This window comes from Onychomys torridus, chromosome 5 (genome assembly GCF_903995425.1).
Source record: "Onychomys torridus chromosome 5, mOncTor1.1, whole genome shotgun sequence".
NCBI lineage: Eukaryota > Metazoa > Chordata > Mammalia > Rodentia > Cricetidae > Onychomys > Onychomys torridus.
This window is the reverse complement of record NC_050447.1, coordinates 9,807,705-9,833,427: the sequence shown is the minus strand read 5'-3', so window position 1 is coordinate 9,833,427 and position 25,723 is coordinate 9,807,705. Positions and strand designations below refer to the sequence as shown.

Here is a 25,723-nt window from a genome sequence, read left to right as displayed (position 1 = left end):
CTGTTTGCCTGGAGGTTGACAAATGTCCTTGTCTGTAACAGCTGGTGTTGATTACAGGGGGCAAATTCATTGTGTATTTCACCAATAGGTGATATGAACTCTCCAAAGGAAAGCCTGTCTCTAAAGAAAACAGGGCTGCACAGCCAACGTGGGTATTCCATCTCAGTGGCCTGCTTATTGAAAATCTGTCCTTCAGTTGCAATAATAGTTTGGATTGGGCTACTCCACTCAAAACAAGCGCCTGTCATTTCTCTCACTTCCTGCCCACCCCCACAATGCCTCCAGAAGCCTCATCTCAGGAAACCTGTGAGGAAAAAGGGCCCACCTCTCAGGCACATCTATAGAAGCCTGCACTTAAGGTGGGTAGTTTCCTAAACCAGTAGCCTCTGTTACTCCTCTCACCGAACATTGCTTATAGACTGTGTTGAACTGGGGTAATAATGTTCATTTCTAGTCCTGGTCCCCGTGATCCCCAGCAAAGCTGCTTTTGGCAGTGCGGTCCTCAGCCACCGAAACAATCAGGCCAAGGCCAACACAGGAGTGGAAAGTAATTCTAACTTTATGGCTCTTCTTGGCTTGCTGGGCTTTGATGTTATTCACCACGTCGCCCACCAGTCAGTTTCTCTCTAGATGACAGCCACGTCAGAGCCAGTACATGGAATATTATTTATGGTCTGTGTAAACTCAACAAGGGGAAGAGGCTCCCGAGAAGGGCTGAAACCTGACTTTGTGGGAGCAGTTTGCAAACGATCAAGTGCAGACAGGTAACTTGACCTTCCTCTTGATACACAAACACTCGCACCAGGTATGTATAGCTGATGCACACAAAGAAGCGCAGAGCTGAGTTATCAGATCTTTCGGTTCCAAACAGGTGCCAGGGCAGGCCGCTAACAAGAATGTACCAGCTCTGCCCTCCACACCTCACTTCCCAAATTCTCCTGGGAGAAGTCTGTCAGCTTACCACTGTGAACCCTCTCCAGAACCAGACTCTTTGATGTTCCCCAACATAATGAAACCTCTCCTGCTTGTAACCCCTTCCCTGTCCCCAAGCGACGCAAAACAAAACTTAGTAGATTCCTATATAAGAGACCGGTCCCTGGTGCTGCACGGACTTTCCAAGCTGAGGTGCCCCGGAGGCAGTGCTGGGTTTCCCATACGCCTCTCGGGCTCCCCTCCCCCATGTCCGCCAGGGACCCCCGGGGTCACTCACCTGCGTGGGGCATGGTGATGGTCTCGTTGGTGTTGGAGCCCACGTTGAAGATGACCACGGCCGAGGCGTTCTGCAGGAAAGCGTTCCGGATCTTATCCCTGTAGGTGCAGTTGCCCTTGGGGATGAGGGCTATCCAGTGCTTGCCGTGGGCCGGCGCGGCGAACTTGGTGTTGGGGTCGCAAGCCAGGCGGTCGTGGGCCGAGCTGGCCATGACCACCTCGCCGCGCGCGTCCTGCTTGGGCGAGTGCTCGCCGTACCGTCCGCACTCGGTCTTCTCCGTGTGCAGCTCGGCGCCGCCACCGCCGCCCGCAACCGCGGCCCCGGGCTCCGGCTCCGCATAGGTGATGTTCACGAAGGCGGTGTACCATTCCTCCTTCTCCGCCACGGTGAAGTCCAGGCAGAGCAGATGCACGAAACAAAAGGAAAGCAGCCATGTTGAGAGAGCCAGACTGCGGCACGCTTGGATGAGAGACATTGCCATCTCTCTCCTCCGGGGTCCCCTCCCCGCCCCCTGTGCCCTCCTCCCGCTCCGTCCCTCCTTCCCTAGACGGGGCCAACCCCCGGTCGGCCGCTTCGGTCCTCCTGTCGCTGCTGCTCACTCCCGGGCCGGCGGGGCCCCAGCTGGGACTCGCAGCCGCTGCGGAGACCGGATTCCGGGCGAGCGGGCGAAGCCGGCCCTGTCCCCTCTCAGCCGACGCGCGGCGCTGGCATCGGGCTTCCCGGGTGATCGCGGCCCCGACACCAAGCGGACGCTGCGAGCTTGCGGGGGAATCGGGCTGCCGGGCGTCCTGCTCCTCTGCCCTGTGTCGCCTTCTTTCCTAGGGGTGGCGGGGGTCCTGGAGTTTGGAGGGGGTGGCGGCTCTGCTGGTCGCGGCCGGCAGGGCGGGGAGGGGGCGGGTTGCTCGAGGTCCCGGGGGCTGGGACTGTCTGTCCAGCTGCAGTCGCAGCGGTCGCTCCGGCTACGCGTGGGTGCCCCAGGGCAGTGGGCGCTGCGCTCCTGGCCTGACTAGTTGGCTACGCCCGGGACGCTCACTTGTCGAGGGAGGGGACCGTCCTGGGTGGATGGGATGAGGGGTACAGCGATTTGTGCGTGTCTGTGTATGGTGTGTGTGTGTGTGTGTGTGTGTGTGTGTGTGTGTGTGTGTGTGTAATGTGTGCGTGCAAGGAGGAGCTTAGTGTGATGTCAAAGCTCCTGGGCTCCCCTTGCCACGCTCACTCGGTCTCTCTTCCTGGGCGTCAGCGACCTCTGCCGGGCCTCAAATTCTGTCTCAGCCTGCCCCTTAGTTCAGTTGGGGCGAAAGGGAAAAGACCTTAGGGCTTTTGTGTGGAGCACAACTGCCAGAGCCTTAAGTACAGAGAAGTGTTTGTGCCTCGCTTGATCAAACTTTCCATTTGATGGAAGATGTGCAGAGGGTCCCAGGGCTGGTTGGTCACAATCCTCACAATCCTGAATAATCCTGAATATCTAGGACAATGGCTGTCAGAATTTAAAAGCATTTTAAAAGCAGGACTGATCCGCTCTAGTGCAGGAGAGTTTCACGTTTATTGGGTCGGGATGGGTTCCCTGGTGATGAGCACTTGCTGCTCTAGGAACCAGTCTGTGGTGCAGATAGAGACTTCCCGCTCCTCTCCTCTGGAAGCCAATATGTGGCGTTTGTAATCGCAGAAAATGCATCTTTTCTCAGACCTTAAGAGTCCGAATGGGACATTTTGCCGCTGTGTTCTCTCTAGGAGTCATGACCTGTCATAGAGGGCTCACAGCATCAGCAGGCAGGGGAGGCTTGTTTGGGTTACCTTTTAAAGTGTGTTCTCCAGCTGTGCACGGAGATGAAAACAAGCCAGCGAAGAATAGTTTCTCTAGAGTAGTGTTCTAACAGAAGAGTTCTTTACCAATTAGATGTATGGGTGGTTGGTACACCCCCTCACTAATGATTTCCATAGCTTCAGACACAAGTAATACAAAGTGTCTATTTACTTATTTATATTTACATGGTGGTTCTCAATCATCCACATTATCCTTCCCACAAGGTGCTATTTCAGGGAAACAATGCCCAATTTGTTAAAAGAAAAAAAAAAGTCCCCCTTTCCCCAGGACTTGAACATGTCTAAGCTTTCTTGTCTGCTCACCATCATTGCAGCTTCTCTTACTTTGGGCAGCCATATAGGCAGCTGGTGGCTGCTGGGGGAGCAGAGGGAACCCCAGCTGTATCCAAATTAGAAGCAAGCACAAGAGCGACTTAGAAGACTGTCTCTATGGTACTTGGTGTGCTGGATTTATATGTGTTTCTAGCTTATTCATTAAAAAAAAAAGGGCTTTTAGGTAATTAGAGCAGTACTTTTTATATAGCATCCAATGCTGAGGAGGTGGAAGTGGCTGCTGGCTCCCAAGTGCCCCCCCCCCCCAATCTGGGGGAAGAACCTATTGGCTACAGGTCCCCAGGCAGACTCTTCATTGGAATGTAGCTAGTAATTGACTAAAACCTAATGAATAAGATGTTAACTTATGCTAATATAAATAAACAACGAAGGAAACAATTTTTGGAGAAGAAACTGCCCTTCTGAATGGTGGGAATGGCTGCTCATGGGAGTAATGGTGATGGGCAGGCTCCATCTGACAGAGTGTAGGTAGCTTCAGGTGGGGCATGGGTGGATAACAAAGCTGTGGGGTAGGTATTCCATTCAAAACAGGGTGTTAGCCAAGTATCTTCTGAAAATACTATTTTACAAGGAGTAGCTACTATGTACTGAAGAGAATTTTGGAAGACTCAAAGCGGATGGAGTGATCGTGGTACAGATCACCAGCCATAGAAGGAATCACAGTGTGTGCCCCCTAGTGAGATGCACAGAGAAGCCACAGCAGCATTTTGTCACAATATACACATCCCAGGTCTGTCTGCACACTGGGAAACACAAACAGGCTCTCTGTCTATCCTGTGAAATGAAAGGCTAATAAGCTAGCACTCTTTAATGGAAGACAGAACTAGCAGGTCCCACCTGAAGAGACTCAGTTGTCCCAGCTAAATCCAGCAAAGGATTCTGGATAGGATCTGGAGTAGATGGGAAAATAAATAATTGGGACATTCAAATGAGGTCTGTGGACTGCACAGTATGTTTATGAGGTGATTCCTGATTTGGAAGTTTGCATCACAGTTTTGTGGAAGAACATCCTTGGGAGGGGTCACTATGTGTCCAAGGTATTGAGTACTGATGAAGCAGTCTGTCTGTAATTTGCTTTTGTATGGCTCTGAGAAAACAGTTAACTAGAAAATCTTGGCTTCCACTAGGCAGGCTTTCGGGGAACCTGGAAGTCAGTTCGAGATGTTGGTACACACTAACAAGCTTCCAGCCTTGTGCTGACCATGGTTTCCTTCCAGCTCGACTCCTCATAACTCCAGTGCAATGACTTGGACCATTGAGCTGCTGGCTCCTTGAAAGAGAAAAAAAAAAAAAAACCTTGCTGTCTCCTCTCAACATATAACATCCTGATAAAGGAGGCTCCACAGCAGTCTTTCATGTAGTGATAATACTGATTATGTTTCTCTATTATTACACAGCTCTCCAGGGTTGGAGTAGACAACAGGAGCTAGGCAAGATTCTTGCATGCATGGTGGAACTGGAGAAAACAGAATTCTAAAGTTTTAGATTGTGCCACATTAACAACATGTTACAAAGGGAGAAAGGGCAGTAGATTGGGAGGGAGTGATTTACTTTACACAAGGTGCTATTTTATGTCAGAGTCAACTGCACCGACAAGATGATGTCTAAATATAGTCTCCAAAGAGACCAGTTGTTGGTAACAGGCAGAAGGAGATGTAGGTCCAACAGCACAGACAGGATGGTGCTTGATGCTCAAGAATGAAAATGAGCTCTTCAAGAGTGGAGAGGAGTTGGATAAGTGGACCCTGAAAGAATGGGGTCACGGCAGCAGGAGGGAGGGTATTTGTAGCCTTGCAGTTTAGTTTGGGTGAGGGGAGAATTTCTGGAAGATTTTTGAACTGAAAAGAGTGGCATTATATGAGAACATCAAAGATTTATTCTGACAGTACTAGAGGAAGTGTAGAAGCAAGGGGAGCGATTAAGGAGCTACAAAATTAATTTGGAAAATCTTGAGGAGTGGCTTGTCCTGGGAAAGCAGCAGGACAATCTGAGGAGTTATTGGCTCCATAGAGTGTTCTGGAGGAGGATCAAACACTGTTTGCTGATGCATTCTGCTCGAGTAGGAAAGACAGACAGAAGTGAGGAAGCAATTGGTGTTGTCATTTTCTAAGATGAGCAAGTTTGCAAGAAGAGCTTTGGGGTTAAGAACTAACAGGTTTAGATATATTCAGTTTAACATGCCCAGAGGTATCAAGATGACAATTTGATGCAATTTATGCAATTTACCACAATATTAGGTCTCAGAAGAGAGAAAGTTAGGTCAGAGTGTATGAAGAATTTTCATTATGGTCACACTAATAAGATGGCCAAATTGTATTTTTAAAGGTTGGCCTCACCAAGAACTAAAGTAAAGTGGACTCCTTAAGGCAGTTCTTAAAATAGAAACAGTGATGAGTCGCAGCCTGTCTGAGGACTCGCCAGGAGCCACAGCATCGGGCTGATGGAAATGAAAGGTTACTACAGGGCTTCTTGGTGCAGGGAGCTGATTTGATCTTAAAACTTGTTTGGATCTGAGTCAGAAGCAAAGAGCAGCCATAGCAAGGGTAGCAAGGATGGCAGTGCCTCAACTCTCTGAGCTCCAGTCAATGGGCTTCCTATAGACACTCTCCACCTGACATCCCTTTTACGTCTCCATCAATGTGCCCAACATAATCAAAGAGACTCCAACCTTAGACATTTTACAAAGTGAGCTATATAACTTAGAAATACAGTTTCCTATACCTTTACATACATACCTTAGTAGTTTAATAGAAGTTTTATGTGCAGAAGTGTCACTATACGGATTTGTTTTATCTTACTTTTTTATTTCATATTGCTTGGCCAGTCCTACTTAACAAAACAGATGTTCATTCATTAGCATGTATCTCTTCATTGTAATAAACTCTTAGATAACTAGATCCATGCCTGAAAATGAAAGAAATCTTTCAAAATATGTTCAACAAGACTTTGAAGTGGGGAAAAAATCCGTCTAATACCACAGAGCATTGTTGGAATAACTTAAGCATTAAGGCTGCCATAACTATTTTTAAAATGCACTTCCTATGAATGAGTGCACTATGCTGTTTAGATTTGCCCTGTCATGCCCTAGAGATAGTCTCTTTGCTCAGTCTTCCATGTTTACATGAAGGGGCAACTCAGTGCTGCAGGGGGACAGTCGGAATTTTGGCATTAGACAAATCATGATTAGAATCTCAGTAGTCATGCAGGCAGTTTTAATTGTGCTGAACCACACATTTCCTGTTAAAACTGGAGAGATTACATTTTCTACTAAGACTTGAAAGATTCTGAAAGACAATGTGTGTTGGACACATGGAATCATATGGGAGATATTAAGAAGGGGTCAGGGAAAGAAGTGTGTGTGGTGGTGGGAGAGGGTATCTAAAAAAAAAAAAAAAAATGAGCATCCAAAAACTAAAGCATGTCAACTTATGTTTTTATGTGTCCAGATGACCTACTTATAATGGGGTTGTTACCCTATGAACCTACCATAAAGGAAAAATACTAAGATAGAAAGCCATTTGATAAACCTAACCTAACTGAATGCCACAGTTTAATACAACAGTACACAATAGAACATGGGAACTTCACCCTTGTGACTTCATGGCTGACCCTAAGCTGCAGCTCACTGTGATCTCCCTTCAGGAGCTCATACTGTGCACTCCTAGCTGGGGAAGTATCAGGATTCAAAACACCAAGTACAAAAATGATACAATACCTTTCATAATCATAAAAGGAAAACTTTGAAAATCAGACCCCCTCTAAGTTGGACTCTGGGCATGGTCACCTCATCTCTGTTAGGTGCTGTGCTCTTCTGGATGTTCAGAGGAATTTGACGTGATCATTCCCACCAAGTACTTACCATCAGATATAGATATAGTATGTTGGCTTGTCAGATCTAAACCATATGTGTCAGAATAACACTGTGAAAGTAATAATACTATACATAGATTAAAAAAAACAGGAGAGTTTAAACCAGATTGATTCTATTTCACACATTTAGCGAAGAAATCTCACAGAGGAACTGGCTCATAGTACTCAGCAGGGCAGAGTTTCTCACTGGTGTTTAGGGTCCAAGCAACTGCCACAGTGCCTGGCCTAGACTAGGCATCTAAGTGTTCAGTGATTGATAGGAACCAGGAGCTGAGGTTTCTGAGGACTGGACAGTAGGCAGGTGCCATTGTTCTAAGCAGGTACATAGACTGTGGTGCTAAGAAAGCTTTCATGAGGAAGGTTTAATCACTCACATCACACACAGAGGTAACAGGAGCTAAAAGAAGTAGAGCAGGTGCCCTGAGGTCATACAGCTGGTGTGTCCTGGAGTGGTGTTTTCCCTCCAGCACTCTGGCTCTGGGCTATGGTTTTAAAGACTGCAATTTGCCTGATAGCCTCTCTGATGTCTCTTTCCCACCTTAGTTCTTAATTTGACTCTGATTTGTGACTTCACTTACTTTGCCTCAGGCTAATTCTGTGTCTCTGCTCCCAGGCTGTCATTTGTACCTCATTTTCCCTTTTCAGGTCCCAGTTTCTTGCCACTGAGGGTGGCCTGCTTCGCTGCTCTGAGATCATGTATTCTGCAAACAAGAGTGGAAGAATGTTCAGAGTCCAGCAACTCCTTTGACTGCTGATGCAAGCACACTGTACACAAATGGAAGGCTCTGGAAAAGTTCTTCTGGGGCGTGAGACTGATGCTATGTACGTCTTCCTCCTTCTTTCCTTTGTTAACCTCTCACATTTCAGAGCATGAGACCAACCTGTTCAAACAGCTATTTTTAGTCTTCACTGCTTTGACTGTCAGATGACCTCTTTCTGTTACAGGCCTTGACAAACTGTTGACATTTCATTTGGGTTTTTTTGCTCTTATCATTAACCAGAAACTTTCCAAATGACTTCATGCCACAGACATGTTTTGAGAGGTGAGGTATAGAGTTAACAGGACAATTCATTTGGGACTTGAGCCAAAACCAACAGAAATGTCTTTACTACAATACATTCTTTTCCTTTTTCTTTTAAAAAAATGTTTATGTGGTTGTGCTTTTATCATTATTTTTCATGTTTTAAGCCTATGCTTTTCCGTAAAAAACTGGGTGTTTTTTTCAGTGTCCTTCTTAGGGTCAGCTTGTCCTCATACAACAGTAAGCTGGGATGGGGGAGGGCATATTTACAAGTCCAGGCACTCAAGAGTTTGAAACACTGACCACCAAGCATGACAGCTGTTAGAACAACTGTTGAAATATCTTCAAACTCTTTGTCAGAATTACTAGAGGAGAAAGAATCCAGGCTTTCTCCCTGCCCTCTCTATCTGGCTATTTAGAAAGATGTTTCTTAGAATAATTTTCCCTTTACAGTGAATTCTCACTACACAGGACTGATAAAGAGGCATGGAGTACAATGAAGAGAGACACCCTTCCATTGAAAACCTGGGTGTTAGGGTTCTAATCCCAGCCCTATGCCTGATTTTAGGTCAAGACTGCAGCTAGACTAATCACTCCTTTTGGCACACTCTGCCATCAGTACTAATTCCTAAACATCTACTGAGCTGTGATCGCCCTCAGTTGGTCTCATGTCAACAGCCTTAATATATTGCCAGCACCTGATTCGATCACGGGATGATAAGGCCACTGGAGGAAAGAAAATAACATTTGTTGATTATTTCCAGGAAGCCCTTACAAGCTTTCATAGAGTGACCTCGACACTACCGTGCACAACCCCTGCCAAGTACAGTCTCTTCTTTGTTCTCTTTGTTCTGTTCATGTCTGCCTGTAATCTTAGGAATTGAACTCAGGGCCTCACATGCTGTGCAAGTCCTCCGCACACCTCCAATATAGGATCAGTCTCCTTGAAGCATAGAGCAGTTGCAATCTTAGGAATTGATGGAGTTTCGAACTCTTTCTAGTGCCAACATTCATTGTCTCTGTTGGGTCACAGCAACTGTATCTGCATTTCCTTCCTGTTGCTGGTTTTTGGATGACAGAAGGTAAGGGTAATTTCCTTCCATCCATCATTGTTATTGTTCAGACTTGACTCAGTTAGCAATTCAAAATGGATCTACAGAAGGTACTTGGACTTTGTGGTGGGGGAAACCATCCACTCAGCTCATTGATGCAGGAGTGGGTCTTTCCTCTTTGACTGGGTATGCAAGGACTGAAAGAAACTATGAGAATGATGTCTCCAGTGAGGCTGGAAGGTCATCCACTCGGCTCCATTAGGGAGAGCATTGGGATGGTGAAAAGATGGACCTTTTCTCCCATCAGTTATTATTATTACTATTGCTATTATTATTATTATCAAAGCTAGCACTGATAAGTTTTGAATCCCCAGTTGCTGGGTTCCTCTGCTGCCAATGTAATAAGTCAATCAAGCCAAATTAAAAAATCCAGGTTTAATGAACAGAGCAAAGCAATCCTGGGTGACCCTTGGAAAGATAGGGAAAGACTCATGGCAAATATGGCTACCAGGCCTTAAGTAACCTACAGGTGTGGTCTTGAGCTGCCCCAGGGAGAGGCTGGCTTTTGGCAGGCTTCCTCAGGGGCCAGGGTCTGGAATAAGAGGGCAGCTCTAGGGGAGAGACTGATGTTTGGCAGGCTTTGAGGAGGCAGGTTTGAGGGGGCAGGGTCTGGGAAAAGAGAGGTGGGGCTTCCACCTAATCACCCCAGACTCTTTGGATGTACAATGTGGATGGCAGGGGCTGAAGCAGAGCTTCTACCAGAATAAGCACAGCTAAGCACATCAATTTTACGTTAGACTCACAGCGGTAGACTTCATGTTGGCATCTTCAGGAAGTCCTGCCGTGTTTCCCTAGTAGGTACAGCTTCCCATTACATACCTCAGGTGGCATCTTCTCTCTAAAAAATATGTAAATCATCCTCACACCAGTCTTCATCAAGCAGTAAGTGACACCATCACTGTTGATGTTCTCAAGCTTGGGCTCCTTTTGTTTTCTTCTTTTATCCTCAAGGGGCTCTGCTCCACTTCCAAATAGCTAATCAAGCATTTGGTTATTCCCAGGAGTGTCTTCAGGAGTCTTCTGAATGGACTATGAGCTTTTCCTTTCATGAGTATTCACACATCAATGAAATAAAATTCTTAAAATCTAAGTCTCTAACCACACTTAATGAGTCCATATACAACTCACTTTCTGCTCTCTGAGAGTGTGTGTCCCCTAAAGGCATTAATGTATATCAATAACAAACCAAGCTGACCAGTCACAAAGTCTAATTTCTAGGTGTAGACTGAAATACAACTTTGGTCATTTAAGACAGTGACTTCATACTGTGTTCTGACCTATGCCCAAAACACAATTAGTATGGGCATCCAAAAAGGAAACACAGTGTTGTGGGGTATTCACCTGAAACAACTGCTTGGACATAAGTTGAAGCCAATAGAAAGTCTTTGTTAGCTGACTGGTGAACACACAGGGTATTCAGGATCCCAGGGTAGCCCCAAGCCTTTCTCAAGTGAGCTTTTAGCACAAAACCATGTCCTGGGTTGACACACTTCAGTTAGCAAGAACAGTTAGACAGAAGCAGAACTACAGAAGCCAAAACGCAAGGTTAGTACGTTTAGAGACTTTCCCAGAACTACAGACTTGATGGATTAGGTCTTTGTTTTAGTTTGGCAGGTGGTACAGTCTACATGCTGAGTTTTATAGTCGGAATGGTATTTCATGGAGTCAGTTGTGCTTGGGCCTGTGGGCCTACTAAGGTCCGGGGCCCTGTTACAGTAGAAGGTAGATCAATGAAAATTATAAAGAGGAAATGAAATCAGTTAAAAGGCATAGAAAGAAAATGTGGCCATCACATTTATTTATTTACCATTTATTTTTCTTGAGGGCTGAATTTGTTCAGAATTTTGTAAATTGAGCTTTAAGTGACATACAATGGATTAAACAGGTTTTTTTTTGTCTGTTTCATGAAAAAATGGAGATAATTTGCCTTTTTGCTATACATCTGGTCTTTCTTATAATGGATTGAAATATGATGGGGTAGAAATGTTTCTTAGATTAAAATACAAAGTCATAAATATCTTTACATTATTCATTGACTGTTATTCTAAAATAGTAATCAATTTCTCTAACTATGCTTTTATGAAAAACACAATCACATGTGCGTGGATATTGTGACACAAGCTAGAGTCATCTGTGAAGAAAGAACCTCAGCTGAGAAAATGTCTCTATCAGATTGCCCTATGAGCAAGCCTATGGGGCATTGTCCTGATTGATGATTGATGTGGGGGGGGGCAGCCTACTCTGGGTGATGCTACCCATGGGCAGGTGATGTGGGCTGCATAAGGAAGCTGACTGGGCAAGGCAATGGGGGTGTAAGTCAGTAAGATCCCTGGCCTCTGCTTCATGTCCTGCTTCCTGGTTCCTGCCTTGAGTTCATGTACTGACTTTCCATCATGATGGGCTGTAAACTGTAAGATGAAATGAGCTCTTTCTTCCTTGAGCTGCTTTTGAATACGGTGTTTGCCACAGAACTATAAAGAAAACTAGTGACTTTTTCATAAAGTTTTAGGGAAAATATTTAAAAATAATTCCACAGAAACTGGTCTGATGGCCCATGCCTGTAATCCTAGTTGCTCTGGAGTCTGATTCAGCTCAAGGTATGCCTTAACTGCACAGAGAGTTAAAACTCTATCTGGGCAACAGTGAGACTCTGCTTCAAGACAACACACAAATAAATATGTATTGAATACATAAATACATATCTATGGATTTCTCAGTGATAAAGTACTTGCTTAGTATGCTTAGATTCAGTCTCTAGTCTTGCAAAAATAGTAAAAGAAAAAGCAATAAAGGCATTTCTGTGGAGCACCTAACACAGAGATAAAACACCCACAAAATAAGCTAAAACTCACTTGCCTAAAGCGCAGAGAACAGTGGCCTCTCGATAAACAACAGCTGTTACAGCTACAGCTTCATGCCACGTCCACTGTCAGTATCACATCTGCTTCTCACCAGTAAATGAAGATGGTAAAGGGGGAAGTGATGGAAGATGGGAACTATACCTGTGCTGTCAAAGCAAACAGGTGACAAGGACCCACACTAAAGGGTTTTGTAGTAAGGTAATAGGAGCATGTAGTTAAGTGTATTTATGCATGGGTGTGAGTTTACCCTTTTCCTGACTATAGACGTGATTGTGAGACAGTTCAAAAAAATAAAACCAAATACAGGTATGTGTGTAGCTGGGTGGACTGTGGGTTTCTCTTCATTTCTCCTTCTTAGTTACTTCTAACCTTTGCCTCAGATTTACTGCGCCTGGAGGTTGTAGGAAGTTGAGGTACTTCGGTTAGATAATGACCTTAAGCCTTAGTTTAGAATAAACATTCCCAACCCTAGCTACTTGTTAGATTCCTCTGGGAGGATTTGTTTTCTAGTATAATTCCTGCAGAGACTTAGGTTCAGCTGGCTTGGGGGCCTGAGGTGATAGACAAGGTCTCACTATGTAGCCCTGGCTGTCCTAGAACTCTCTATATAGACTAGGCTGGCCTTGATCTCACAGAAATCCACCTGCCTCTGCTTCCCAAGTGCTGGGGCTAAATGAGTGTGCTGCTATGCCTCAAAGTGACAATTCTAAAAACAACATACAACTTATAATATATGGTCAGGATTAGTGTTTCCTGTATGTTCATGTCTTTATGGCTGACCACATGGTTTGGTGTTGGATAACCCATCCAAGTTTCATCCCTGTAGAAAACTGATTCTCCTTTTCTCAGCAGGCATTGACTGCCTATAGCTCTTGTAAAGTTTCCTACGTATATGTTGGCCTATCAACTGGTGCTGACTTTGTGAAGATATTGTTTAGGTAACCAAACTTATTGAGATTTTAGGGGTGAGGCATCTCTCATATCTAAAAGGCACTATCTCATAGCAAGTGTCCTGGTCCTCTGGTCTTACATTCATTCTATCTCCTCATCTGCAATGTTCCTTACGTCTTTGATGTAGGAGTTGGGATATGGATGTACCAATAGAGGCTGGACACCTATGATCACTTATTTTCTGCATTTTGATGAGCTGTATGTCTCCATAATAGCCCCCTCTGTTGCAAAAAAGAAGCTTCTTTGATTAGGAGTGAGAGCCACACTTAGCTCTTGAAGTAAGCGTGTTTAGGATATAAATAGAAGCTATATTGAGTAAGGAAAACGGCATTGGTAGGTTCTCTTCCAGGTTCTATGACTTCTTCAGGCACAGGTAGTTGGCTAGGTTCATAGTTCCAGGCATGAATCCCTTCCTATTGAGTGGGCCTTAAGTCTAATTAGGCAGTTGTTGCTTATCCTCAGGATGTAAGGACCACTATTGTACTGTTGGTGATACTTTGCTGGGTGATCATTCTTATGTTTTGTAGGCTTTAGAACCACTTAGGGCTGTTGATTGCTGTTTTCCTTTGATGGCTTATATAGCACCTTAGGATACTATGATGATTAATTCTTGAGGAAAAGGCTTCCGAGTCAGTTCCAGATTGATTCCTCCAACCACTTTGTCTGAAGCGAGTAATGTCTTCAGCGATAGGGTCGTACCTTAATTCAAAGTGCTTGGGCAATGGATAGTAGTTATAGGACTTGCCCTGCAAATATGAGGACCAGAGTTTGGATGCCCAAAATCCATATCGATGCTTAGTGGATATGGTAGGCCACCTTTAATTAAAGCCTCAGAAAGTTGAAACAGGATCCCTAGATCAAGCTGGCTACCAAGAAAAGCCATATCTGCAAGTACTAAGTTTGATTGAAAGACTCTGCTCTAGTGAATAAGATGGAAGAAGGACCTAGAATGATTCACAACATTAACCTTGGGCATCCATATTGTGTGAGCACACACCTTCCCCCATACCCACACACATATTAACATACACACATACATGCACATGAGAACAGAAAAAGAAAAAGAATGGATAGTGATTGGAACTGGTTAATAAGTAACCAGTTCTCATAATTAGCTAAATAACTTCCTAACTTCCCCAAACCTAGATGTTATATGAGTTTTACTGGTAAGTTAAAGTGTAGACATTATTTAGTTGTAAAATATCATTAATATGAGAAAAGAAAGTACCTTCTGGTCTATGAAAATGAGTTAGAAATAGTTTCATTTAAGTTTAACATGATTAAAACTAAAACATAAGCAAATTGCAAAATTTCCCTAGACAGGAAGCATAGAACAGGAAAATATAAAGCTATTACCAAAACAACCCTTTGAAAATAAGAAATACAGCAATCTTTGTGGCTAAAATAAATCATATACAATTGGCAGAAAGATGAGAGAAGAAGAGGAAGAGAGAGGCAAAGAGGGAAGGGGATCCACGGGTATTTGACCATTTACAGAAGAATGACTTCGTGGTCTAGATAATGATTTCTTTACTTGGACCAGTTACACTCAAGTCAGTAACTCTAAGATTCAGTTATTACAAAAGTATGTCTTTTCTTTTAAACTGCTGTCTTGGCTGTAGAGACAGAAACTCTAGGGCAGACATGGTATCCATTGCATAGTCCATCTCTTCACCTAAGAGGCTGGAAGTCTCTTGTAAGTCAAGCCAGCTCAAACAGCTATCATGTGGAACATCCAGTGCTCACATTCTACTGGGGTTCAGGTTCCCAAGTTTTGTATCTTGTGGGAGATTTCCAGGAGTCAAATTACATTTCAGAGTATTCATGTCAGATATAGTCTCAAAGGTAATTGCCTCTGTTTGTACCTGGGGTTCCTATGTATTCAGTGACTGCCCACTTCCACCTGCCCCTCTCCAAGACACTGCTGGCTTCCATGGCCACTTTTACCATTTATCACAAGGAAGGTGGTGGTTTGAATGAAAATGTCCCCAATAGACTAATAAGGAGTGGCACTATTTGAAAGGATTAGGAGGTGTGGCCTTGTTGGAGGATGTATATCACTGGGGAATGGGCTTTGAGTTTTCAAAAGCCCAAGCCAGGCCCAGTGGCTCTCTCTCTTCCTGCTGCCTGTGGATCCGATTGTAGAACTCTTGGCTGCCTGCTTGCTACCATGTCCCCTCCCCTCCCCCATGAAGATAATGGACTAAAGCTCTGAACTGTAAGCCTGCCCCAATCAAATGCTTCCTTTATAAGAATCGCCATGGTCATGGTATCTCTTCATAGCAACAGACACTAAGATAGCATTGAACTGCACTAGTAAAATCTTTAAAGGACTCACCAATAGATGTGATCTACTACTTTGTGTGAATGAATGGCATGTTCATGTTCATGGAATTAGAAAGTTGATCATCTTGACTGAACTGTTAAAACAATCCTTATTCCATTGTAAATAAAACAATAGAGTATTCTGTGTTCTGTGTTCCAAGGGAGAAGAAACACGTTCTGTAGAAGAGTTCCTTACATAGATTGAAATCCATATTTTGTCCTACCTCTCAATAGGAAAATTTACACAGTAATTACATAATGCCTAACATTGACATGCATTCCCTATATTGTGCAAAGGACTTCAATTGCATTCTTTCAGAGAGAGGGTCAGCATATGAGCATGACACAAATCAATAAACTGTTCTCAAAGTCCAGGCCAGGCCATCTCTTATATATGACACCAACTTACCTTCTAGGAATATTTAAGAACATGCTGTCTTCCACAGTTAGAAATATGGCTCACATAAAAACTTACAGAGCATATAATTTAGTAGAAGTTAATTTTGGTAAGGTAACCATATGATATTTCTGTGTATGCATGTGTGAATGTACACACACAAATACTTGTGCACGTATGTGCAGGTGTATGTGTGTGCACATGCATGTGGAAGTGAGACGTCAACCTTTGGTGTCATTTCTGAGAAGGCTCCTTCATGCTTTGTGAGACAAGGCCTCTCATTGAGACTGAAGGAGGCTCACAAAGTAAGTTAGTCCTAAAGATCTGCCTGTCTCTGCTTCTCCAGCACTAAGATTTCAAGAATGCACCAACACACACATACACACACACACACAAAAAAAAAAAAAAATGCAGGTGTCCTTGGAGGCCAGAAGCATTGGAACCCAGAGTTGAAGTTATAGGTGGTTGGACACGGGTGCTAGGGACTGAGCTCAGGTCCTCAGCATGAGAAGCACATGCTCCTAACCATGAGCAGGTGACAGTATGTTTCTTAAACAATGTTTGCACTAAACATTAGGCCAGCTTTAGGTCACTCTGGTTCATGAAGCTTACCGAAGCTCACCAGTAGCATAGCACATCTGATAGAACCTAAATTCCACCCAAGGCACCTATGTTATACCTAAATACCAAATAACCACACTGTTAGCTGTGGCATTAAGGACTCAGTCAGCACCACCTTCTTTCCACTACCACCATTAGAGAAAACTGAGAACTAGCCAGCATTCAGAGAGCATCGGTATCTCACATGTCTCAATCTCTGTGGAGAATGTAACTTTATTTGTTGTAATATTTGTGTTGTACTAAATACAGTTTCAACAACGTTGCCATATATAGTTACATATGTGTTATATATTTACATATTTATGATATATTTGTGTATTGTGATATATTCACATATTCTATGTTTGCATATCTATTATATATAGACATACATAGTTTCGAAATTATTTGAGCAATAAGACAAGATAAAGAACGAGTTTCCTCACAGACTATGGATGAGCGATGTTAGTTGCAGATGATGGATGGTCTGTCTTCAGGGCCTAGGATATGAAGTGCTTTCCTGGTGTAAGCAGTTTGTGAGATGTTCTGGACACATTAGGGGGGCTTCAGAATGTGCTCTGATTTTTCTCAGTAACTGCTCCCGGACAAATAGTTCTGGCTCACAGATGACAGCACATTCCACATCTCTTTTCCAGGGAATTAGAAGGTCTAGTCACAGTGTTTTCAAATTTTTTGTCTTTATTCTTATTCCATCTAAATTTTCAGAGACTTAACAAAAGCTTGTTTCACATTGTTTTTGATAGTTTTTTGAAATTTAAATATAATTATACAATTTCTCTTCTTTCCTCTCCATCCTCTAATCCCTCCTATGCCCCTCATTGCTGTCTTAAATTCATGGCCTCTTTAATTGTTCACACACACACACACACACACACACACACACACACACACACACATTTTTAGTAGAAATTTTTAAAAATGTTGTTTCAGTTTAGCTGATAGCCTTTGAACTAGTCACTCAATGAACCTTTCTCAAAGTGGCTCTTATCCTCTAGGGCTTCAGAATGTGCTGCTGAAAACTGAGGAATGCACAGGCTGGAAGGTGAACGTGGGGATTTGATTTTTTTTTTTAGAGGTCATATGCATAAATGAAACTACATGCTTTGGTTTAGAGCTCAGACACATGACCCAACCTAATGGAAGGTAAGCTAGAAAATTTTGTCTATCTTCATGTACACAGGGTAAGGAAAATAGATTTTGGTGGAAAAACAGCCATTTTGACTAAAGTAACTTAGATGGTAGAGATGTGAATTTGCTATGAGTTCTCTCTGATTTCTCCTAACCTCTGAAAAACAGCAAGTGGGTATTTCAAGGGTAGACTTGGGCTCACTGAGCACAGAGCATAGCCAAAGGAGATGCCCCCAGTGCTAGCAAGGCAGAATCTAGAGAGTTGAGGAAAGGGCTGGTTTGACATGATGATTTTTTTATCCAATATCACTCTTTAGAGGAAGGAAGAAAAAGGAGTCTATAGGTGCTGTTCCAGGAATATTGTCTACTTAGAAATACAAAGAGCACAAAGCAAATGCCTCATCCACAGGCCAGTAACTAAGCAATTGCCTTGTACAACAATGTATCATCTTTCAATATATTCTTTCCTTCAAAACCATCTCATGTGTACCCCTACTTTTGGAGTACATTGCAATTCAATGTTGTGTATAGACAGTCTATTTAAGTTAGTAATAAAATTATCCTTAACATGTCTTTGAGATTTGTTTTTGAGGCAGAATCTTACTATGCAGCCCTGGCTAGCCTGGAACTTGTGATATAGATGGGGCTAGCCTCTAATTCAAAGAGATCCACTTGCCTCTGTCTCCCAAGTGCTGGGATTAAAGAAGTGCACCTCCATGTCTAGCACTGTTGTGCTGTGGATATTGCTCTGTATAAATAAAGTGCTGATTGGCCAGTAGCCAGGCAGGAAGTATAGGTGTGACAAGCAGAGAAGAGAATTCTGGGAACAGGAAGAATGAGTCAGGAGATGCTGCCAGCTGCTGCCACGACAAAAAACATGTAAAGATACCAGTAAGCCATAAGTCATGTGGCAACTTATAGATTAATAGAAATGGGTTAATTTAAGATAGAAGAACAGTTAGCAAGAAGCCTGCCATGGCCATACAGTTTGTGAGCAACATAAGTCTCTGTGTGTTTACTCTGTTGGGTCTAAACAGCTGCGGGACTGGTGGACAAATCTCTCTCATCCACCATGGCTAGGCAGGACTGGAGAAAACTTCAGCTACACTGTTTACATGTAAAAATGGTTTATGTATTTTTACTTTATGTGCATGAGTGTTTGCCTGCATGTGTGTATGTTCACTATGATACCAGAGGAGGCCAGAACATGGTGTTATATCTTCTAGACCTGGAGTAACAGATGATTGTAAGCTGCCAAGTGGGCGCTAGGGACTGAACCCATCTTCTCCATAAGAGCAGCAAGTGCTCTTCACCCTTAAGCCATGTCTCCAGCCCCCATCTTTGACATTTTAAATGGAGCTTTAAGAGTACTATTCCTTTTTGAGTTTGTATTTTTTGTTTGTTTTTGAGACAGGGTTTCATTTAGCCCAGAATAGCCCTGACATTCTGATTCTCCTATCATCTTCTAAGGGCTGGATTATGGGGATATACCCACGCCCACCTTCATGTTCCATTTCAGCAACTTTGCAGTATATTTACAAACATATATGTGTATGTATGAACACACATACACATACTTATATGGTCCTGCTGCAGCTGGGGTCTGTGTTGATGTCTCTTGCCCCTGCTACCACAGGGGCCCATGTGAACCATGTGTTGAACCATGTATTGAAGTAAAAGGGCCATACTGAGCTAGTCACACCTCTCACTGACGTGGGGGGATCTGGCCTTGCCCCTCATAGGAGAACTCCCCCCGACACTTGGAAAAGCTGGCCCCATCCCTCATCATGGGTGTGGGAGAGTTGGCTTCACCCCTTTCCTGAGGGGTATGGTCTCAGTGGCTAATCAGACCAATTCAGCAGCCACACACACACACTTATCCAGGGCTTTGAGTTGGTACTCTGCAACATCTACCCCATCTGTGACCTGCTGGAGCTCAGAAAGGGACTGGTCCTGTGGAACCATAGCCTCAGGATCTCTATGACTCTGGGCAACAGCAGGATAACCAAGAGGAGCATTGACGGTGTACCAGAAGTCAGAGGTCTTGAAACTAACCAACAACACATTACACAATGAACATTTGTAAGGAAAGCTGTGTGGACAAAAGGGTGTGCTGCATGACACACAGCAGCTCCCAAACCACCAAGACAGATGAAGAGGGATGGAGAGGCGGGAAAGATGACAGAGCAAAGTGGTTTTTTGCTTGCTTTTTGTTGTTGTTGTTGTCTTTTATATTTTTTTGTTTGTTAGTTGTTTTATCTGTATGTTTTATTTTATTTTTATCTTATTTTTATCATTTCTTTCCTAGTTTTCCTTTGATGGGGGGAAACTACAAGGTGAAGGGCAGATATGGGGGGACTGGGAAATGAGAGGAACTGGATACATGATGTGAAATTCCTAAGAATCAATTTTAAAAGTTATGTTTAAATAAATAAATTGATTAATTAATTAATTAATTCTGGGAAAAGAGAGGGAGTGTATACATGATGTGAAACTCCTAAAGAATCAATTTTAAAAGTTATGTTTAAATAAATAAATAAATTTGAAAATATGGATTAAAGAAAAGCCAAAAAAGGTTGAAAAATCTTCAAGGAACAAAATAAGATAAGGAGTGGACAGGTCCCTGGTAGACTGAGGATGAGTGAAATCAGTTTCAGAAGACGGATATCTGTCATCAAGACCTAGAACATGACACGCTTTCCTGGTGTAAGCATTTTATGGGATGTGCTGGACATGTCAGGGAGACTCTGTTTTCTTTTTCTCAGGAGTCACTCCCAGACAGTTTTATCTCGCAGATGGCAGCACATTCTCGGGTCCCTTCTCCGGGGAATGAAGATGTCTAGCCGCAGTGTCCTCTTCTTCCAGGGTAGTCACACAAGTTTAGGCTGAAATGTCAGAAGACGAGGAGGGGATGGTGGCCTTGGTCTCCCTCCCCCAACTCACTCTCTCTTTTCCTATTTGCTCCTTTGTCTACCTCCTTCCTAGAATATGTTCCCTGGGGAAGAAAGAAACATGGCTATACTCTGCTGTGACTACCGAGGACAGAAGCTGCTGGGGCTCCATCCTTGTGTCTGATGCTGCAGCTCGCCGGGCGTCCACTCCTGTGGGCGCTTTCACAGGTTTCTGATGACCCTCACTGAGGAATCTTTTTCTGAGTTGTCCTCTTACAGAGAAGCAGGTTCTTAAAAACCTGTATAATTATCAAGGTTATTCTTTGAAATATACCATTTTAGATGTTATTAGTAATCTGTAGGAATCAGATCACTGTAATAATATTAAAATTAAAAGTAAAATTTAGGTGTGGTGGTGGTGGTGTACACTTTTAATGCCAGCATTTAGGAGGCAGAGGCAGCAGGCAGATCTCCATAGTTTGGGGGCCTGCCTGTCCTACATAGTGGGTTCTAGTTTAACACTGTCTTGGAGTCTAGAGTTGTTTCTGACATGGGAATTATTTTTATTCAGTGGCTCCTCATTGATAGGCATTTTTTTTTTTGCTATTTGATTTCATGAGCAAGGAAACAATACTCCTAATATTTTCAACATTTGTTATTTACAAAAACTTGAAGTTCTCCAAGGAACACATGTGTCATCATGATAAAAATGAAATATCAGAGAGAAAATGTCTTTACTATGTTAGCTCCAAATTTCATTCTAATTGATGAACTGGGTGTTTTGCGATATCTTCAGGAGGTCATGGGTCTACTCTTCTCCTCTGTCACTCTCATTTTACTGTTGGCTTACGACGGTAAGAAAACTGGGGACTTTCACAACCATGGTGAACGTTGATATCTGTTCAGTTTATCCAGTTTTAACAGCGGCCTTCTTGAGATCTGCGAGCCCTTTTCTAGTGATGTGGCAAGTCCACTGTGAACCACTAGAACTCCATGCAAGTGTGAGCTTGTTAATGTGATCATAGAATTGTGCTACAGTACAGGCATCTTCAGGGGCGGGACATTGCCACAGTGACACACACTTAAAGTCTCAGATGACTGCTTTGGGGTAGATTTAGTAGCTACAGGGTGGAGAACATTGTCCAGTTATATGCAAAAAAGAAATAGGAGCCTTGTTTTTCAAAAGCATTAAGTTTTAGCTGAATATAGCTACATCTGTTGAGAGAAAAGACTACTCTCTCGAGAAGGCAAACATGGAATACTGGGTTATTTTGACATATAGGAGTTGATAAAACACCACTCACTTTGTTACATGTTTTCTTATTTAATTTTATTACTTATTTGCATGAAAACAGGTGAAATGTACTACAGGATTATGGTGATATTTTATTTGTGCTGAAATGTGATTTTATTTGTATGTTAATAAATAAAGTTGCCTGGGGGTCAGAGCTAATAGCAAGCCATTTTGCAGAAGTCTGGCAGTGGTAGCACATGCTCTTAATCCCATTACATGACAGGCAGTATCTGTGTATTCAAGGACACAGCCAGCACGGAGACACACGCCTTTAATCTCAGTATCAACCATAGAGACCTGGAGGCCTGTATAGACAGGCAGTGAAAAGGAGGTCATGTGGTTGTGTTTACAACCAATGAGAAGGCAGAACAGAAAGTCAATAAAAAAAGATAGACACACAGGAAGTAGGTCTCTTTCTCAGGACAGCAGCAGCAGCGGGTGATAAGAAGGCAGTTTTAGTGTCAGCTCTTAGCTATTGCTCTGACCGCTTGGGCTTCTAACTTTGCATTTGGCTCTGTGTTTCTTATTTAATAAGGTCGGTCAGAATTACATCTACATAGGATCCCTGTCCACAGCAGTAGATAATAGACACACTGTGGGTGATATAGTAGATCTTCCCCAGACGTCCATTGATTTTTTTCTCACCATTTTTAGGACTTATTCTCATCCTGTTCCAGAAGCTATCTGACATAGTCTTAGTACTTCTTGGTGGAGTACATGTGGGGAAGGCCATCCTAATTTTTGGTACATAAATTTCCCTTTATGTTTCAAATCTATGTAACATGTTTAATGAGACCAGTATTAAATTAGCCTATGCAAACAGTTATTGACTGTGATTCTGATTAGCTGAAAGGATGTCTATCCCCAGGGAACATTCAAAGCATCTGACTTGTGTGCTTTGTTTACAATGTACATAATTATGTTTTATCCCTGTCTCAGGCTGGGAAAGGTTTTCAAGTCTTCCCAGTGTGCCTGTGTGTTGGGGGTGGGGCATGTAGTCATTACAGAAGTTGAAGCATTTTATGGAGATGTTGTCTGGGTAGGTATTGACACAGTATTATGGACTGAGTTGTAATCTCTCCACACATCAACTACAGTGTGACTATATTTGGAGAAAGCATCATTAAGAGGTAATTTAAATTAAAATGAGGTCATCAGGGTGGGTCTTAAGTATGACCAATATCTTCATAAAAAAGGAAACTTGGACACCCTCATGTGAAGACTCTGAGAGGCTACAGTCCATGAGCTCAGAGAATAGGCCTCAGAAGAGGTGAACCCAGCTGACATCCTGATTGTGACTTGTCAGAAGGTAAAGTCCTGTTGTTTAAAGCAGACTAGCCTGTTGCACTTGACATAACCCTTGTAGGCTAAAAGCAGAGCAATAATAAAAACCTTAACATAGATGCTCACCTATCTAACTGGGAAGAGGCTGGTAAGGGGCCAGATGACCTTAGCATGATCCGGAGGGACACAGGCTCTTCGCCGTCCATTTCTCCATTTGTGAGATGGCATAGAGATAATGTGTAATTTGCCTTTTATCTCCTAGTTTGCGTGTGGTAGATAATCATGTGTGGCTAATTAATACAGTGGTAATTAATAGAGACGGCATGCTCCAGGGTCACAGTGTGCACCATGTGTGGAGGAAGGAGCAGACTGTTGTTGTCAGGTGGCTGAAGTCAAACCTCAGACCAGTGCTTGGCAAATTTCTTTTGGCCTCTCTGTTCCTTGCTGTCTCCTGTGTGACAGGTCGTCATTGTACCCGCCGTGTTGTGTGCCATGATTTGTGAAATGAGTCCACACATGTAACAGCATGTAGAAGGGCTCTAGCCCTCTCCCCTACACCATGAGTCCATGCTGCTAAATGAGTCATTTCAACCACATGGAAGGAGTATGTGACAGGGACAGCTCTGCTTAATGACACAAAGCAGAGAGACACTGTGTCCAGCTGATAGCGCTAAGGGTTCTTTGGCCAAATTCCAATTTACGTTATTTCCACATAAGTGGCTGACTACTCCTGGCCTGGGCAGAGGATGTGGCTTTTATAAAGCTAAAGAGGAACTCCCAAGACCTCTGCAATAAAAAGAGAGGTTGTTCTGTTCTGTGCTTTGCCTGTGTAGCATCACACTGTGTATTAGTACAGATGTTAGGATGAGCAATTCTCCTTGTCTACTGACCAGTGATTGCGTTCAGGCTAATGGTACTGAGAACAGCCATGGGACTTGATAGTACAAAGACATGGAGGACCAAAACCTCAGCTATCTGGTTACATATTTAGAGACAGAACAGGCCCCCTTACTCCATGACTGAAAATTAAGCAGCTCTGCTTAAAATTCAAGCCACAGACTTGAGCACAAAGGGGACATAAATCAGCAGCTGGATTGAACATGGAGAAAGTATGTCATGACAAAGTGAGTTTTCAGTGAGATATAAAGGGTGGCAGCATGGATGGCAGCATGGATGGCAGTGTGGATGGCAGCATGGATGGCAGTGTGGATGGCAGTGTGGATGGCAGTGTGGACAGCAGCAGAGATGATGAAAAGAGGGTAACCCGTATTCATCAGCAGCTTGGGCTCCAAGTGCAGCATCTCATTTAAATCAGCCAGTAAGCCTCAGGGCAGGTGGAGTAGCCTAACCAACTTCGTGCCTGGCTGATAGTATGGACCTGTCACTAAAATCAATGTTGAGTCATATCAGCCTTCACCAGACTCAGACATTTAACCAAAGACTTCCCTTTTATAAAGATGTATCTATTATCTAAGCTCTTGTTATTCTAGTATAGTGTGCATTATATTTAATTTTCTCTACAGACAGTTACAAGAAAGACTCGGACCAAAAGCCCAGGCATGCCCGAGCATGGAGGCCTCAGACAGTGGTGACTCCTTGTGTTGAAGAAATGGCAGCAAGTGTCGGGATTCTGGGTGAGGCTAGATTCAGAAGCAATGGATGTAACTTCTCAGACAGCTGGAAGTTCAGAGAGGAACAGTTTTGGGGTTGGCTGAGTCCGTAGATCAATGCTACTGCCCAGAATTTGGTGTTTGCGTCCAAACTTTCCACGCCTGCTCTGCTCCTGGTGCTGAGAGACCCAGGTTTCTTTAAACCTTGGTCTGAGAAACCAGTCAATGGAGAGATGCATAGCTGAGAACAAGATGCTGAGTGCTGAGCTCTAGAGGGGACAACTGCATCACCTGCCCCTCCACACACACCACACCAAGGCTCAGGGAGCATTTCGGAAGAGGAGGAGAAAAGAACATGAACCAGAGGACTGGAGGGATGCTCTGAATTGCCTCTGGACAGGATGTGACTGTCACAGTCACGAACTCCCAGCAGCTGTTGTTACCAGTGCAAGACTGACAGGTCAAGCCAGCCAGAGTCATGGCATAAATGGCGCAGAGATATCTAGCCCATCCCACCTCTTACTGAGGAACTGTGACAGTGGGTACTTGCTGAGGACTGAGGATGTGGCCCCTGGCAGAATTCCTGTTCTCCAATAGGTGGCCCCACCCACATGTGCACTTGGGCAGCACTAACTGAACTTACTGGCTATCAACAAACCCAAAAGACATGAAGTTGGAAGCAGGCATGTTGGGGGTGTGTGTGGGAGTAATGGGAGTAGATATAATATTTCATTGTATTTGTGTATGAAATTATCAAAAATAAAGAAAAAATAATTCAAGTGCTTTCTATTTTTCTCTCTCTATCTCCTTCAGCACGTCAGTGCCCTCTTGTACTTATAGACAATAGTGAGGCTTTGCTGAACACAAAGTCAACAACATGTTAAAAAGAGAATGCATCGCCACCATGAGGAATCCTGAGAGCAGGATTCGTCTTCCCGGGGAAGAGCCCCGAATTGGTTTTCCAGTACAAAGTGGTCAACCCTTAAATCG

General features: G+C 43.5%; 1 protein-coding gene and 1 long non-coding RNA gene across 2 annotated transcripts in view; one reads left to right on the top strand and one right to left on the bottom strand.

Moving 5' to 3' along the window:
- Positions 1-2,320, bottom strand: part of Rnf150 (ring finger protein 150) — a 221,032-nt gene extending 218,712 nt beyond the window's left edge. Inside the window, exon 1 of the mRNA XM_036188190.1 lies at positions 1,211-2,320. Within this exon, the coding sequence (XP_036044083.1) occupies positions 1,211-1,691 (481 nt within the window). The 5' untranslated portion in view covers positions 1,692-2,320. The remainder of the gene's footprint in view (positions 1-1,210) is intronic.
- LOC118584159 lies at positions 1,136-20,955 on the top strand. Its single transcript, XR_004945006.1, has 3 exons — positions 1,136-1,310; positions 7,883-8,059; positions 20,640-20,955. It is a non-coding gene; the product is annotated as an uncharacterized LOC118584159 (long non-coding RNA).
- Positions 20,956-25,723: the final 4,768 nt, after the last annotated feature.